The following is a 15,291-nucleotide window of genomic DNA, read 5'->3' as shown; positions in this document are numbered from 1 at the left end:
TGAGCTGTGGCAGGACTGCCTCGGATCATGTGCAGAGTGCCTTCGTCATTCAACTCCCCCCAAGACTCAAGGTTCATACCAAAATTAGGCCTTTCCAACCAGCCCCTGCAAATATTCAGTCCTCACCAGAGCAATAGAAAGGACAGTTTAGCTTCTCCCCGGCCCTTCTTTGCTCCAGCTTCCCCCCGCCCTTCTGTGCCGTGGCGGTGACCCTTTCACACTCACCTGGCCTTATTTTATGAGAAACACGGTATCACACTGGGCACAGTCTAGTAGCCAAGCATGAAAACAATCCTGGAGTCTGATTAAATTCCTATCTGTGCTTCCTGCCTGGAACTATTCTCTCCAGAGCTTGACAGACATTTAATGGGCCACATTATAATTTGTGCGGGCCTGACATGTGACATATGATACCAAATGCATTTGAAGTAATAAGATGTCATAATGTTGAATTTACATAATTCTACCCAAATTCTCAGCGCTCCGAAAATATTTTTACTGGCTTTCTCTAATAGACATACAGTACGTCTTAATCCTTACCTGAAGGGTCAAAGTCCTGAAAGTAGTCTGGACAGTTTTGTTCTACAGTTTGTCCTGCTGCAGTAGTATCCCAGCATAACCAACCATCCCATGTTCTGTTGCAATGTGGACCTACAAAGTGAAGAGGCATCATTTGAAGCATTTCAGCCTAATTTACCAGGGTTGGGTACATTTTTTTCTGTACACACACACAAAATCCTCTCCTTGTAAAGAAGCAAACATTTGGATCCAATCCAAACTCCTTATGATTGACACATGCAGTATTTGCTTCCAAAGAGGCTTCCATATCAGCCTTGGTTGTATAACCCCTTTCTACCAAGAGAAAAAATACCACCCATTGCTCTTGCTTTGTGCTCTTACTTACAACTTGTTGGATGTTTACATCTTTCTAAGTTTGCCATTTTGACTTCTAAAACCATCATCTAAATCTTGACTATTAAAAATGCTGCACTTGAGCAGAAAAAAACAAAAAAGTTTTAACAATGTTGTTCACGATCATGCTTTCTTACCCTGTAACTGTTACTCTACAATTTTGCAAGAACCTTGCCTGGAAACACAACTGTTTTCCAATAAATTTCCCCAAACAAAATAAACCAACTGAAGCAGGGGAAGGGAAGCAAATCCATCTCACCCTCCCAACTTCTGAACACTTTCTTTGCATGCTGAAATCAGTGTTTCAGCTTCTGCACTTGTGCAGGTTTCTTAGTTGCAGGTATCACTAGGACACCTATCACTTTTATTGGAAACTCACATTCAAGGCTAATCCTGAGAGGGGGAAGGGAAGCTTCTAAATATTTTTGTCTGAAACAAACATTTGTCTGAAATAAATGTTTTATCAGAATTTTTCCATTTTTAAAAATTCTTTGCAGAAGAAATTCTTTACAGTGTTTTTCTTTTGTTTCTCCAGTGTCTTGGGATTTATACTGATGAACTTTATTCTGGGGAGGTGATAGAAAGAGTTGTTGCTGCCCATTGTTGCTGTGGTCGCTTGCACACTTCTCCATCTGCTTAAGGCCTCCTTCTCTGCTTGCTTGAAATGGGTTTGTTTAGGATGCTTCTCTTGGAATTTAGGAAGTATAAGAAGGAAAGTTACAAACTGTTGGAGCGATTATTCTGTTACGCTTGCCTTCATGTCTTGCCCATTTTGCAAAAAATAAACCCTTAATGTAAATATTTTGATTTGCTAAAAAGTCCTCCTCCCCATTTTAAAAAGCCCTTTCTTTTGCTAAACCAATGAGAATGGTTTTCAAGGTTTGTTTGTACATTAATAATTTTACTTCTGCAGTGTAAATAAAGCTGCTGTTTATTACAACGCTGAATAAGATTTTCATTCATAACAGATAAGTTACAATTATGTACCACTGCCCATCACTGCCCATCAAATTAATGTATGCCTTTAACTACTGTATCTCAGCAGCAAAATATTTTTCAACAAATATCTCTATTCATTAATTTATCTGTATTGTATTGACTCCTTTACACAACCCAAAGCCAGTTACATGCAAAAGATAAACCAACAAACGAAATAGTTGTTGCACTATCACATTCAAAATAAATAAACTCACGATTCAGTTAAATTAAACAGCGCTAAATAAGAATACCCTAGAATGCCTTACTGAAAAATTTATTGGAACATATAAGACTTCCCAGTGCTTTCTTGTAAAGAACTTTAAAAGATCAAATCTGCTCCTTTAGACAGGAAGAAAACCAGAATCGAAAGCTCTTATACTTTCAAGTATTAAGTTATTTCCAAGAGAAATACAATAAGCACAGTATTAGTAGGTAAAAACCATTTTTAAATTATATTTGCATGAATTAACAGACAGAATGCTTTATTTAGGGAAAATAACAAGATCAAAATAAGTTGATATATATTGTTTTACCTTCATATTCTTCAGTAGTTTGCATAATTTTCTGATAACATTCAAACTGTGCTGTCATGATTTTATTATTCGTTACACCTAGTATTGCTTGATGGTTTGTATGGTTCTTAATTCCCATTTCACTGGACCAGTTTCCTTCTTTTTCATCTGGAACTGCTGTGACAGAAGCCTGGACAGATAATGAGAAAAACTAGATTGTCACAGTTACCAAAATAATTGCAAACATTATACAGAGTATTAATTGAATTGGATGGATTGAATTGGATGAAACCATTTTGAAGTATGTAAAGGTGCACACCAAGTAATTGGGCAGAAGAGCATTAAAGAGGTTCACAATTTTTAATACACATTATTTTGTGAATCTATTAATGTGATGCTACCTGATAAAAAATTCCTCTGAAGAATGTCTTGAAAGGTGTAGTCTCTGTCTCTGTCTCTCTGTCTCTGTCTCTTGCTGTCTCTCTGTCTCTCTCTCTCTCCCTCCCTCCTTCCCTCATGTATAACTGTCTAAAATGTGTTGAGTTTCGGACACCTCAGCCTAATTTTGTAAATTATTCAAATCAGCTATGTTAGCATTAAATGAGGCTTCCAAAGGATTGTGAGAATGGAGCCTGTTTTCACAGGGCTGCAAAAGCCTCTTTCTCCAAACTGCAATTTTGAGAAGGCAAAATTCCACGATCCTTCTGAAGGATCATGAAAAGGGAGGCTGCTTACAGATTGTCATGAAGTGGTCTCAGTAAGAAGGCCACACCTCACATAGTCTAGATCCCTAACACTCTTTACCCAGAACTCTGTCCACTTATTGTAGCATATTTAATAATTGCAACCTTTTGTAATAAAGTAACAATTTGTTTTTTTCACTTCTGAGTTCTACTTGACCTGTAAATCATCCTGCAGACACCACTGCTGCTTTAAGGTCCCCTCTGCACCAATATTCTTTTATTGTTATTTTGCCATTTAGAGTGATTTTCTGTTACCCCTGCAAAAGCCTTACAAGTTTCAGAAAGGAGGTTATGATACCTTTTTCATAAACTATAAAACTCCAGTTCTTGTCTTGGCTAACATTCTGACTAGAAAAGTGTTCCAATGAACAATAAATATCTTGAGTTTGACTATCTTCTAGCAAGGAATGTTGACATCACTTTGTATTTTGCAAATTTAACATAAATCATATTATTTATCAATAAAATTTTAGTAAAAAATATTGTGATTTGTATTATTTATATGTGTCTGCTTATCTTAGCTTTGACACATGGAGTTGCAGTTTCCAACTAAGAATCCTAAATTCCTTTCAGTTGAGACAATTGAAAGGAAAAACTGCTGTTATTTCCTGCAAAGGTTTTCTATTGCATTTGTTTCCATCTTTTCTTCTGCCAAACAAACTGCTATTGGTTGTAAGAAAAGACCCAGGGAGTTCAAATGCCACAGATTGTCCAGCACACGTGGTCATATAATTGTGATTTACAATAATCTCTGCTGGCTTCTGAAAAGCCAAGTCAACAGGGAAACTGGCCAAAGTCAAAATTTATGATTATGTGAGGTCCTCACTTAATGATCCACAGGATTCTTGCTTAACAATGGTAACTGGGGATTGCTGGAAATGCTATTGCTAAATAGTTTGGTCACATGACCAACTTTATAACAACATTGCTTAAAGATGGAAATTCTAGTCTCAATTGCCATTATTAAGTGAGAACTACCTGTACTGAAAAAAAATCAGAAATCAAAAGCCATAGTATAATTTATTTGTTTTTAGCTTAGCATGAAATGTCAAAGCAGCCATTGTGGTTTGTAACCCATAATTAATGGCACAGTATGTCATGGAAACCCAGTCAACTGGGTATTATTTAATAAAACATGGTTAAAACATAAAATAGCATGATGTCTATGGAATGGGGCTGTTGGAATGTAAGACAAGCAAGTGGAAATATACATGTCATCATCATAATGTGTGTCAAATGTCATGTAATATAATTGGGATCTTGGAATGATAACATTATTTCATATTTGCTCTCAGGAACAACTCTAAGAGCAATGTTTGTTAGTGTTACAGATGTTGTTGATCTACAGTATAATATATCTCATTAAATTAGAATTCTAAGATATGCTAAACTACAACTCTCAAAATTCTCATCCAGAACTCTTCGAGTGATATCCCACCTGGAAGGCACCAGGTTGAGAAAGGCTGATAACAAGTAGATATCCAAAATTGACTTCTTTCAAGCAGAAACCTTCCTCAAGAAGCCAAAACTGAGACTATCCACACAAAGGATATGTGCTATATACAACATAATTTGTGCTGTGATTGATATTCTGATCATAAGGCTGGATGCCATGGAGGCACAGTGGTTAGAACGCGGTATTACAGGCTAGCTCACTGCCAGGAGAGTGATCCCACCAGGCTCAAGGTTGACTCAGACTTCCATCCTTCTGAGGTCATTAAAATAAGGACCCAGATTGTTGGGGCTAATATGCTGACTCTGTAAACCATTTAGAGAGGGCTGTGAGAACTGCGAAGCAGTATATAAGTTTAAGTGCTATTGCTATTGCTACCTTGGATCTTTCCAGTTACTCCTGCTAGGTTTGTAGCTAAGGAGGTTGATCAAAGGATCCATTATATTGAACAACTTGGAGTACCCTGCAAAAATAATGTATGTACCGGAGCGTTGCTACTTTGTATTTTACACATATGTATTTTATTACTGTATTTTTCTTGCATCTATTTTATCCTGGAATTATCCCATATTTTATTTTTGTTTTATATTTGATATCATAATACTAGCAATAGCACCTAGACTTATATATCGCTTCACAGTGCTTTACAGTTTTCTCTAAGTGGTTTACAGAATCAGCATATTGCCCCCAACAATCTGAATCTTCATTTTACCAACCTCAGAAAAATGGAAGGCCGAGTCAACCTTTAGCCGGTGAGGATAAAATAGAATCAAACTCCTGCATTCAAACCACTGCACCACCACTAATCAATCAATAAACTATCCATCCAGCTAACTAGGTAACAGCAAGCAAAATTTAAGAGCAATTCCCTTTCATGTATACATACTATTATATAAATACCTGCAGATGTGCATGTAGAGGGAACAGACTCACCAATGTCAGAACTAAGAGAGGCAACAGCTGTACAGTCCAACTGGTTTCCATCACTAAATGTAGCTTTACAATTCAGCAAAAAATTGTAGCTGAAAAAAACAAAACAAAATATAAACATCTTAAAATGTTATGGTTACGATTCTAAACTCATTCACTGGGGAAATATCCCACTGAACATAGTCTGGTTTACCCCTCAGTAGCCATATATAACTTACGGTATGACTCAACTTTCAGTGGGAGAGCTGAAGTTTGCACTTAACTTTCCCACTTCAGCCAGTGAAACTTAAAGCATCCAATGCTGGCCAAGTTGTATTCTGAGTATTTATTAAACAGAATTAAAATAATAGTAGCAAACTGCAGTAGATACTTTTTTTTTGTCTTAACCCTGAGGGAAAACAAATAAACTGAAAAAGACTGGCCAATTTGTCTGTGTTGTTTCCTTTTGTTTGGGAAGCTTGGGGAAAAAAATGAAATAAGAATGATAGGTCAGTAAAGGGGAGGTCTCAATGCTCCTCTAATATGGCCTCTAAAAATATAATGTCAGAATATTCCAATATGGTAACTCAGCCATATTTAACATATCTGGTTTTGATCTTCATTTCTCACACTCCTGCACTGTTGACTATGGGAATTTGCAGGAGTTTGTATCCACATTAAATTTACTTCAGTTCCATAGCCAGTAAAAAAGATGAAGGCACACATAGAAAGGGTGAAAAGAAAAGTCAGAAGATAACAATTTTTGAAACTGGAAGTGTTTCTTATTTTTTCCTTTATTTATGATAAAAAATATGTAAGAAGAAAGCAGTTCAGGAAATTCTATCAATAGATGTCTAGTTCCCTTTAAATTTCTCTTAAAGCCTAGGAAACAAGGATAACCCAACCTAATATAACAACTTGATTCATATTTTGTTAGCTAATATTTTGTTCTGCTTTCAACTATCTATCATAGAGGCAACTATAATACACACAGGTCTTTTATAGGTGAAGAAATTTGCACTTAGGAATTGTTCTTTAGAGAAATAAACACTGTTCACATTTATTAATCTTATAGTTCAAAAACATTTAACACAATAAATACATATAATTAGCAATGAATAATGGAAAAACAATCTCTATCAATTAAGTGATAGTGACAATAGTCTACATTTAATTGGATAACAAATGGTTATTCTCTCCCACAAAAATATTGATGTCCTCATTCATTCTTCTACTTTTAATATATTGCCTACAGTATTTCTTCTCATTCAAGTCTCCCATGTTTGTCTTTACAGTCTATATAATGCATCTTCATAAAATCATTTAAACCCCTCTTCCTTTCCTGTTTATTCTTCCCAGAGGTGGTATTCGGCAGGTTCTGATCAGTTCTGGAGAACCAGTAACGGAAATTTTGAGTAGTTCAGAGAACCAGCAAAAACCACCTCTGACTGGAGATTTTACAGTATCCTTCTCCTGCCATGCCCACCAAGCCATGCCCACAGAACTGGTAGTAAAAAATTTTGAATCCTACCAGTGATTCTTCCCCAGTATTCTACAGTACTACCATTTCAACCATTCATAACAAATATGATCTCCAGCAATGTTGATTTTCCCCATTCATTTGAACAGAATTCTCTCCTCTACTACCTGTGGCTTTGATGTTTTCTAATGTCTGACCTGAAATGGCTTGACCTGATTCAACGCATTATACATTCTATATTGTATGATTAAAATTTTAAATGAGTATGAAATTGCATGAGAGTACCTTTGCCTTGTTTATTTCAGGTACTGGAAAAACCAATGTATTTATTTTTATATTAAACAGATTTACATAGATGCCTGTGTACCAAACAAACTTGGGGTGGCACAGATAAAAGATAAAAATAAAACAAATTATAACAGTGATGATAGAGCTGTTCTCCTGTGTTCCATTTATTTGTATCCCAGAACTATTTGACTAATCCTTGAAAGGATACCAGTCAGGATAGAATGCTTAGTAAGATTCATCAAGGCACTTCCTTCCTTCCTTTGATCACATAAAATAGGAAGAAATATTACCAATAACAATATGGTGCTTGTATTAGCACAATACTCATATTTTTATATGCCACATTGGTAACTAGTAATACAAAAATATCCCTGCACTGTGGAAAGCTAAATACCTACATATATTTAGACTCATGTAGCATTTTCTCATGTATTCCATTAATCTTCAGTTTTCTTTTCACCAACGGTCATGACCTGCATAAGATGTATGTCAATAAACAAACAGTTGACTCCCTGGATACTCTTTCTGGCATTTTTTTCCTCAAACAGACAAGGTAATTCATAACAGAATAGAGATGGAGTAATTTTGGTATGGTTTGGTAAACATCCTATGCATGATTACTTAATCTTAATAAAATTTACTACCCAATAAATGTGAAACAATAATAATTTTATTGTCTGTCTAATATCCTTAACCAACTATCACAAAATTCTGACCTTTTAATAAATGAATTTATATTACTCTAAAACTAATTACACACCTATAATATAATCATGACAAGAAGCTTGACCGATGCGTAGGGGCAAATGTTAATTGTTAAATACTTTGGTATTTATTTGATACAAATTGGGTTTGTTTTTTGTTCAAAGTTAGCAAATTGCTATGGCTATTCAAAGCTTTAGAAAACACTCCATAATCTCCATTTCATTCCATTTAAACATACTTTGAAATCTTATAAATATTCAGTAAGGTTTTCTTTTACTTTGCTGATCTTTGTTGACTTCTCAGAAATCTTGGCAGCTCACAACAATAAAACCAATAAATAAAACAATCATAGTAAAAACGGAGAAACAACAAAACAAAAAACCCTGCACTTTAATTATCCTCTTTGAGATGCCCACCACAGGTTCAGCTGCTCTCCTTTTAAAATATCTGCCTACACAGTCCTATCCCAGCATTATTCCCAATCCCGTTGAGATTTCTCCACTTCGCTGAAGAACCTGCTATGCTTTGTTGGCTGACTATCTGAAAATACATTCTTAAATTTGCTCACTGTGGTTAAAATGCAAATAGCAGAACTCATGCAAATAGCAGAAAAAACCCCTCACTTTCTCTTCAGTTGTGACTCTGAAACAATGTGGAATATAATAGTATGATGCCCTGCTACCAACTGATGATAATGTAAGGTATCACCTATCCCATGGAAATATCTTGCATCTGTAATATAATTTAGGTGGAGGTATGCAAAAGCCTTCTTGACAACTGCTCTATAGGTTCCATGTCACTTCTGACTGGGGAGGAGGAATATTTAGGAGAGGTTAGGTAGATGAGAAGAACATCCAGGAATAATAATTTTAGTTGTACTTCAGTAAGCACCACAATAAAATCCTTATTTTGCAAGGTGCACCAAGTCTCAGTAGGTTTCTGGGTGCTATTCAAGCTTCTGGTTACTACCTTCATGGCACAAACCTGAATTGCTTGCATGACTGCATATTTCTGATTGTTTCAGCCTGACTCAGATCCAATGGGATGAGCATGAGCATGAGCTTTTGTTAAGTATGTTATCTGGCAGGATTCACTCTATGCCTTCTTTGTCATGGCATCTGTCCTTTGGAACAGCATACTGCCTGAGATGGTGATGGTCCTATCTTTTGTTTGTTTTTTGTTTGTTTTAACCCTATGTTAGCCACCCAGAATTGAAATTTGTGAGTTGGTAGCCATAAAAGTCTACTAAATAAATATCTCAAATGTTTCAACTACAAGGAAAAGAGAAGTTTTCTTTTTTTAAAAAAAGTGCTCAGCCAACAACTGCCTAGACTTTGTAGCCAGTAAATAAATCTGCTATTTATTTGCATAGTATAAAGTTCTGAGTGTTAGTGTGTGTGTGTACGTATGTGCATTTTACACATACAACCAATCTTTCACAAAGTAATACTATACTGACATCATTTACTAGTATGCTAAATGGATTCTGTGCCATCGATTCCTACAGTGGGACTTAGTTCAATGTGATAATGCATTGAAGTTAAAGTTGCCTCCAGTTGATGAGAATACTTCCAAAATACTAGGGGATGAGGAAATGCAATAAAAGTAGGAAAGCACTGTAGAAATAGTATTACAAGAAGGGCAATGGCGAAACAGTTGGCTCAGGCTGAGATGATGGACAGCACAGTACAGCAATTCTTTATTCTCTGGTTGGCTATCAAAGGATCAAAAACATATGCTTTTGATTCTGAGTATATTGCTATGTCCAAAGAGGAATTCTTTTTAACTAAGATTTCTCTGAATAAGGCATAACTGTGGTTAGCTTGAAATTAGTAATAGCAGCCTCTTATTAAAACTTATAATGCGAGTGAATCATACAATTTCAATTTGCAATTTGACGAGTCAATAGAATTCAAATTTGTGATTCAAAGTCTTTAAACCTGCAGTTTGTACAATAAAACCAAAGATTCTGCCTACTAACAGTATATGCATGCATATTCAAAAGAAGATCTGTCTTTGCATCTTTTTGAAGTTATTTAATGACTCCTTGTGATGTAGAATCACCTTTGGATTAGGTCAATATCCAGTCTCCATAATGGTAGTACGGTAATATTCTGTAGTAGTCAACCAAGAATTTCCAACTTTTGGAGAGCAGATAGCAATGCTTGGTCTTTGGATAGTAGGCCAAGAACTAAATTCCAAAAGTAGAAAGGGCCAGACCAAAATCGTGTGTGTGTGTGTGTGTGTGTGTGTGTGTGTGTGTGTGTGTCTTTGAGTCATTTTTGACTTCTGGTGACTGCCTGGACCAGTCTCTGAGTTTTCTGGCAAGATTTTGGAATTGGTTTGCTATTATCTGCTTCTTAGATCTGAAAGACAGTGACTAGCCTAAGGGCACCCATCTGGCTTCAAGCCTAAGGCAGAACTAGAATTCTGAGTCTCCCAGTTTCTAGCCATGTTTCTCAAATATTACATCAAACTGGCTGCCTCGTTATATTTACTTAACTATATTGAAATAATTATTTCTAACCATTTTCATTTCAATATAATGAATGTTTATTTAAAACATTTGTCTACTGTCATTTTTGTTTTTCTGCTGCATTGAAAAGTACAATTTGGTTGCAATTTTGAAGGACTCTATTTAATTCTGGGCTCTCAGATTCTGCAACTTTGTGCTGAAATGTAAGACATCCAATAAATACTCTTAGTTTCTGAAATACTGTAGGACATGCCCTTAAGTAAAAAAGGTTTGCACAATATTTGATTAAAAAATATTGTTCTGGTGTACATATCCAAGCATACAATGGTACATAGTAAAAATCACTGCACACTGTCTTCTTTTCTAAAGAGTTCTTGGTTTTTTCTACTTGTACTCACTGAGTAGATTTTATTTTTTTAAATAAATAAATAGGGCCATCTTAGCTTAAACATGGGTTTTCTTTTTTTTTCTTTGTCTTAGTTCACACATAAGAAATTAGTTAACATGTATTTCAAATTAGAACCAGAACTTCACAGAAAGAAAACTATCCTGTTACACATTACAGCTCTTAAACCGTAAATTCGTGTAAGATGTTGTGTTCCATTTAAAAAAGAAGGCAAACCCATTTTAGTTGTGCTAACCTTTTCAGTGAACTATTATCAACTCATGGCTATGTTTTTTCCTGTTTTAAAAACATGTCCTCAATAGACAGTTAAAATAACTTTCTTTCCTGCATAACCTGGTGCCAATTTTTTTTTCCCCAACCTATTTAAAACAAAGACTGGTTAAAAAAGAAATGCAATGTCATGTCTGAGTGATTTCAAACAGTACAAAAACACATTTCCCAAATATTCACTTTTCCTAATAGCAACACATGTGCATTACTAGACATAATTACTGTGGGAATGAAAAAAAAGTCAATTTGCAAACAAAGTTACTGTCATTGGATCATCTCATTAAAAGAGCTCAGAAGTTTAAAGGATAGTAGTTAAAACTGCCTACCGGTATAACTAACACATTAATTCTGCTGAATAAAATACCCTCCAGTTTTGCTGATGAAGAAAGTAGATAGTTTAAACATAGCTTCTTTTTCAGAAACACAATTAAAATTTATATGTAAACATCATGGGGAATTTTATACTTTGGCATGTTTTATGGCAGTGGTCTTACAGTTCCACTTCTTTTTTTAAAAAAATATAGTTATAAGTTTTGAGCCATGCAATAAATCTTGGTCTAAAATTGCAAACTATAGAGAACAGGTGACCTGCTCTGCTTGGACCTTGTTTGCATGAATCTATTAAACTTCGAGATACAGAAAATCCAAGACAAAATAAAAGTGCTTTCCTTTAAAAGGGATTAATTGTGATATTCACTGGCTTCAGAATGGTAGGTGCAATTGGGCAAACAATTTGCCCCTTTTTAGCATATACTGCATGCACCCCAAGGAGTGAAGCTTTAATTGCTGCAATGTGTCCACCATTTTGAAGACAGTGGCTTTCATTGTGGATGCCACTGACTTGGGTACAACTAATTCAGGTCACATATCTTTTTAATAATATGACAGTTTAACTTAATCGAAAACAAAACCATTACACAGACAATCATGGAGAATAGAACTCAGGAGGTCACAAACAATACAAAGGTAGAAAAGTGATCTATGTTCCTAGAGAAACTTGTAATTTAATGTACCAATTTTAAATCTGATTCAATTCAATTTCTGGAGAAGTCAACAAACATTTTTTGCAAACAACAAGATAGACACGACACTTTATCAAATTATAAGAGGTTAATGTGTCTATCCATCAGAAGCTGAGTCACTGTAGTACAGATTTCAAAGCAGAGGGTCATGCATTCAAGATGGAAATCAATCACTGACCTCAGAATTTTAATGAAATTTTACAATTACCTTTCCCATTAAGTTAGATTTCTTGTTTAATAAAATAATTTTAATGCAAAAAAAAAAAACCAGTAAAATCTGGTACAACCAAAATAATATTGTAACACAACTGTAAAAATCAAGTGTGAGAGCAAAATGATAAATGTGATTAGGAATCCAGAAGAAATTGAGCTAAAGCATTGATGCTTTTATCTTTGGCTAGCAAGATTATCAACTTGGTTTGTCATACAAGCCTAAGTGGGGAGAAATGATTAAATATTATCATGTTGTATTTATCTTAATTGTACTCAAAACACAATTACTGGCTTGTAATAATGAAATTAATGCTGTGTCCTCATAAATTACCCACATGGGTTGGAGTCATTAATATAAAATAGCAACCCTGCTCCACATCAGACTCTCTCTCCATATCTGGGAGAAGGCGCATTGGATAATGCAACCTTTAATCAGCTTTCTGCAAAAGGTCATTGTTGGTAAGAATATCTTCATCTTTTGTTTACAAATGGCATGGTAGCTTCAAGGGCTTGTCTATATAGCTGAGGTGAGTTGATTTCCCATGGCTATTTGCCAATCATTTGAAGTCTACTGGCAATGTCTTCTTGAGATTGTTGCATTCATCAATGATTTACTAACTGGCAAGCCCAAGGCTGCATCTGCAGAACAAGTTCCCTAATCTGGTGTGATTGATGCTGAATTGCATAAACCTTTGTGGCTAATTTGAAAATGACCAGCGTACCTAGGCTTTTGATGGACTGGCACTCTTCCACCTGCTGTTGCTGTTTGGTGATAAGATCTAACATTGTGCAGTTTTTAAGTTGTTTATGATTTAAAATGCATGTTGTCAGAGATGTTAGCATAAATTATGCTATTCTAATCCATATTGAATGGAAACCTGTGCACACAGCCATAATATGAAAAGAATGGGTTTTTTTAACCCATTTGTTATTGCAGTTACAACTGTTTAAACATATGGAGAGTCTTTCTTTAACTACTGCCTAGTTTAACAAACATTTGTAGTTACAACAGTGATGCATAAGTAACTTTGAGGACATTTACAACCTCTGCAGGTGTGTAAGCAAAGGAAAATTGAAGTAACATTGTCAGCATAGTTTGTGATTGTGATTGTTTTGCTTAAGAACCAGGTTGCTGGTCCAAATTGTGACAATTAAACAATGACTACCTGTAGGTGTCTTATCTTTCTACCAGAGTCAGAAGTTAGAGATGAAAAATGAATTCCAGCAAAAAATAAATAATTATCGCAAAGTGCTTATGCAGACTTATAAATTTTCCTATTTCCATTACCCTTCAAAATGGTACCATCAATAGCCTTAATTCTAATACTCTGATAACTTACCAGACCGCTATAAAGTTATTGAAAACATAGATCTCTATTTTAATTATTTGTATTTATTTATGAATTAAAATTATCCTCCCCCCCAACTTCTTCAACCTGCAAGGTTAACTTTTAACCTTAAGTTGCCTATTTAATAGCACAATAAATAAGTCAAAAGTTATCAATATATAATCGCTTCACACAACCCTCTTTCATTTGAGGGACAATTCGAATATATCTCCTTTAGCCAACAATGAAAAAAACAATGGGGCAATGAACAGATGTAGGAACTTGTAGCAAAAACTTGCGTGCATGCACAGATGAGTTTTCTTCACAAGTAAGACTGCCAGTTTCATTTGTTCTTTGAAAAGTGGACAAAAGATTGTAATGAATTTGGGTCAAGCTCACATACTTAAGGTGTGGTTTGGGAAAGATTGAAGCATCTAAAACTTGGCACCTAAAGTCCAATTAGCATTCCCCAAATGTATAAACAGACTACCTCCTCCCATATCCTTTCAAAGTTACTCCACCCTGTCATTCTACCTGACTGTGCAAAGTAATAATATTGAAGTAAGCTAAAAATGAACCATTAGAACAGAATGGGAAATCTTTGAAATTTAGCAAAGGCATTTGTGAGAGGAAATTAAACTAAAAATAAAAAGCATTGTGCATTAAAAAACATATGGTTATGAGCAAGCAGTTCAAAACAGTGTGTAGCTATGCTATAATCCAAGAATTATGAGGGAGTCCATTTGTTACCTGCTTCCTCCCACCCATTCCCACTACACACACTAGAAATTTTATTTTTGACACAAAGGAGACGAACTTAGACTAAACAGTACAATAAGATGAAAAGAACTGTGGACATAGCACTTAGAATCTTTTTTCTTAGAGAAGATGTATTGTACTTTTACAACAATAAACCTTATGTACATGTAGCAGCCAATACTATTTATAAATATTACATTATTTATTACCACAAGATGCAATAATTCTACCAAGTTGCAATGAATTCTTCCTTAAATGATGTAATTCTAAGAGCTGCTGGTTGGTTAAATTTCAGAATTCACAAAAACATCCCAGTAAGGATGATCTGACTGGACAAAATCATTTGCTGAAAGTGAACAAAATGAATGAAATGAAGATTACATTGGAAAATACCAAGTGCCTTCTACACAAAATCGAAATGTAACAGAGTTCTTACCTTTGAGTTTGACTCAAGTCTCTTGAGTTATAGAGGAGACAAAATGTAAAACAGATGAACAATTAAGATCTTAAGTCTCATTGAATAGCAGTGCAGAGAACGTGTTTCACTATTTTAAAATTTGAAATATTTAATAAGAAAAAATATGTAATATATTTCTAAGCTGCATTTACAGGAATGTACTGTCAATACTGACCACTTGTTCAGAAAGTGTTCAAAGTTATGATGGCACTGAACAAGATCTATAACCAGTCCAAAAAGTTGCAGCCATTGCAGTATCCCAAAAGTCACATGATCACTATTTGTTCCTTCAGCATATCAGACGCATTTACAAACATCGCAGCATCCCATGATCAGCATATGCTACCCTCCCCACCAACTTCTAACAAATAAACAAACAT

At 35.1% G+C, this 15,291-nt stretch overlaps 1 protein-coding gene across 4 annotated transcripts in view; it reads right to left on the bottom strand.

The window, feature by feature from the left end:
* CALCRL (calcitonin receptor like receptor) overlaps positions 1-15,291 on the bottom strand; it is an 85,005-nt gene that overhangs the window by 27,695 nt on the left and 42,019 nt on the right. For 2 of the 4 annotated variants that reach the window (XM_026696936.2, XM_087919837.1), the window contains exons 2-4: positions 5,532-5,620; positions 2,424-2,592; positions 541-651 (exon numbers count right to left, since the gene is read on the bottom strand). In XM_026696936.2, the coding sequence (XP_026552721.1) occupies positions 541-651; positions 2,424-2,592; positions 5,532-5,582 (331 nt within the window). In that variant the 5' untranslated portion in view covers positions 5,583-5,620. Of the gene's footprint in view, positions 1-540; positions 652-2,423; positions 2,593-5,498; positions 5,621-15,291 lie in introns of all 4 variants that reach the window. The other 2 variants (XM_026696934.2, XM_087919836.1) reach the window with 1 other exon arrangement.

The sequence above is a fragment of the Pseudonaja textilis genome, chromosome 1 (assembly GCF_049901715.1).
Source record: "Pseudonaja textilis isolate UNSWEBS1 chromosome 1, rPseTex1.2, whole genome shotgun sequence".
NCBI classification, from domain to species: Eukaryota; Metazoa; Chordata; class Lepidosauria; order Squamata; family Elapidae; genus Pseudonaja; species Pseudonaja textilis.
This window is presented reverse-complemented; position numbering and strand designations above follow the sequence as displayed.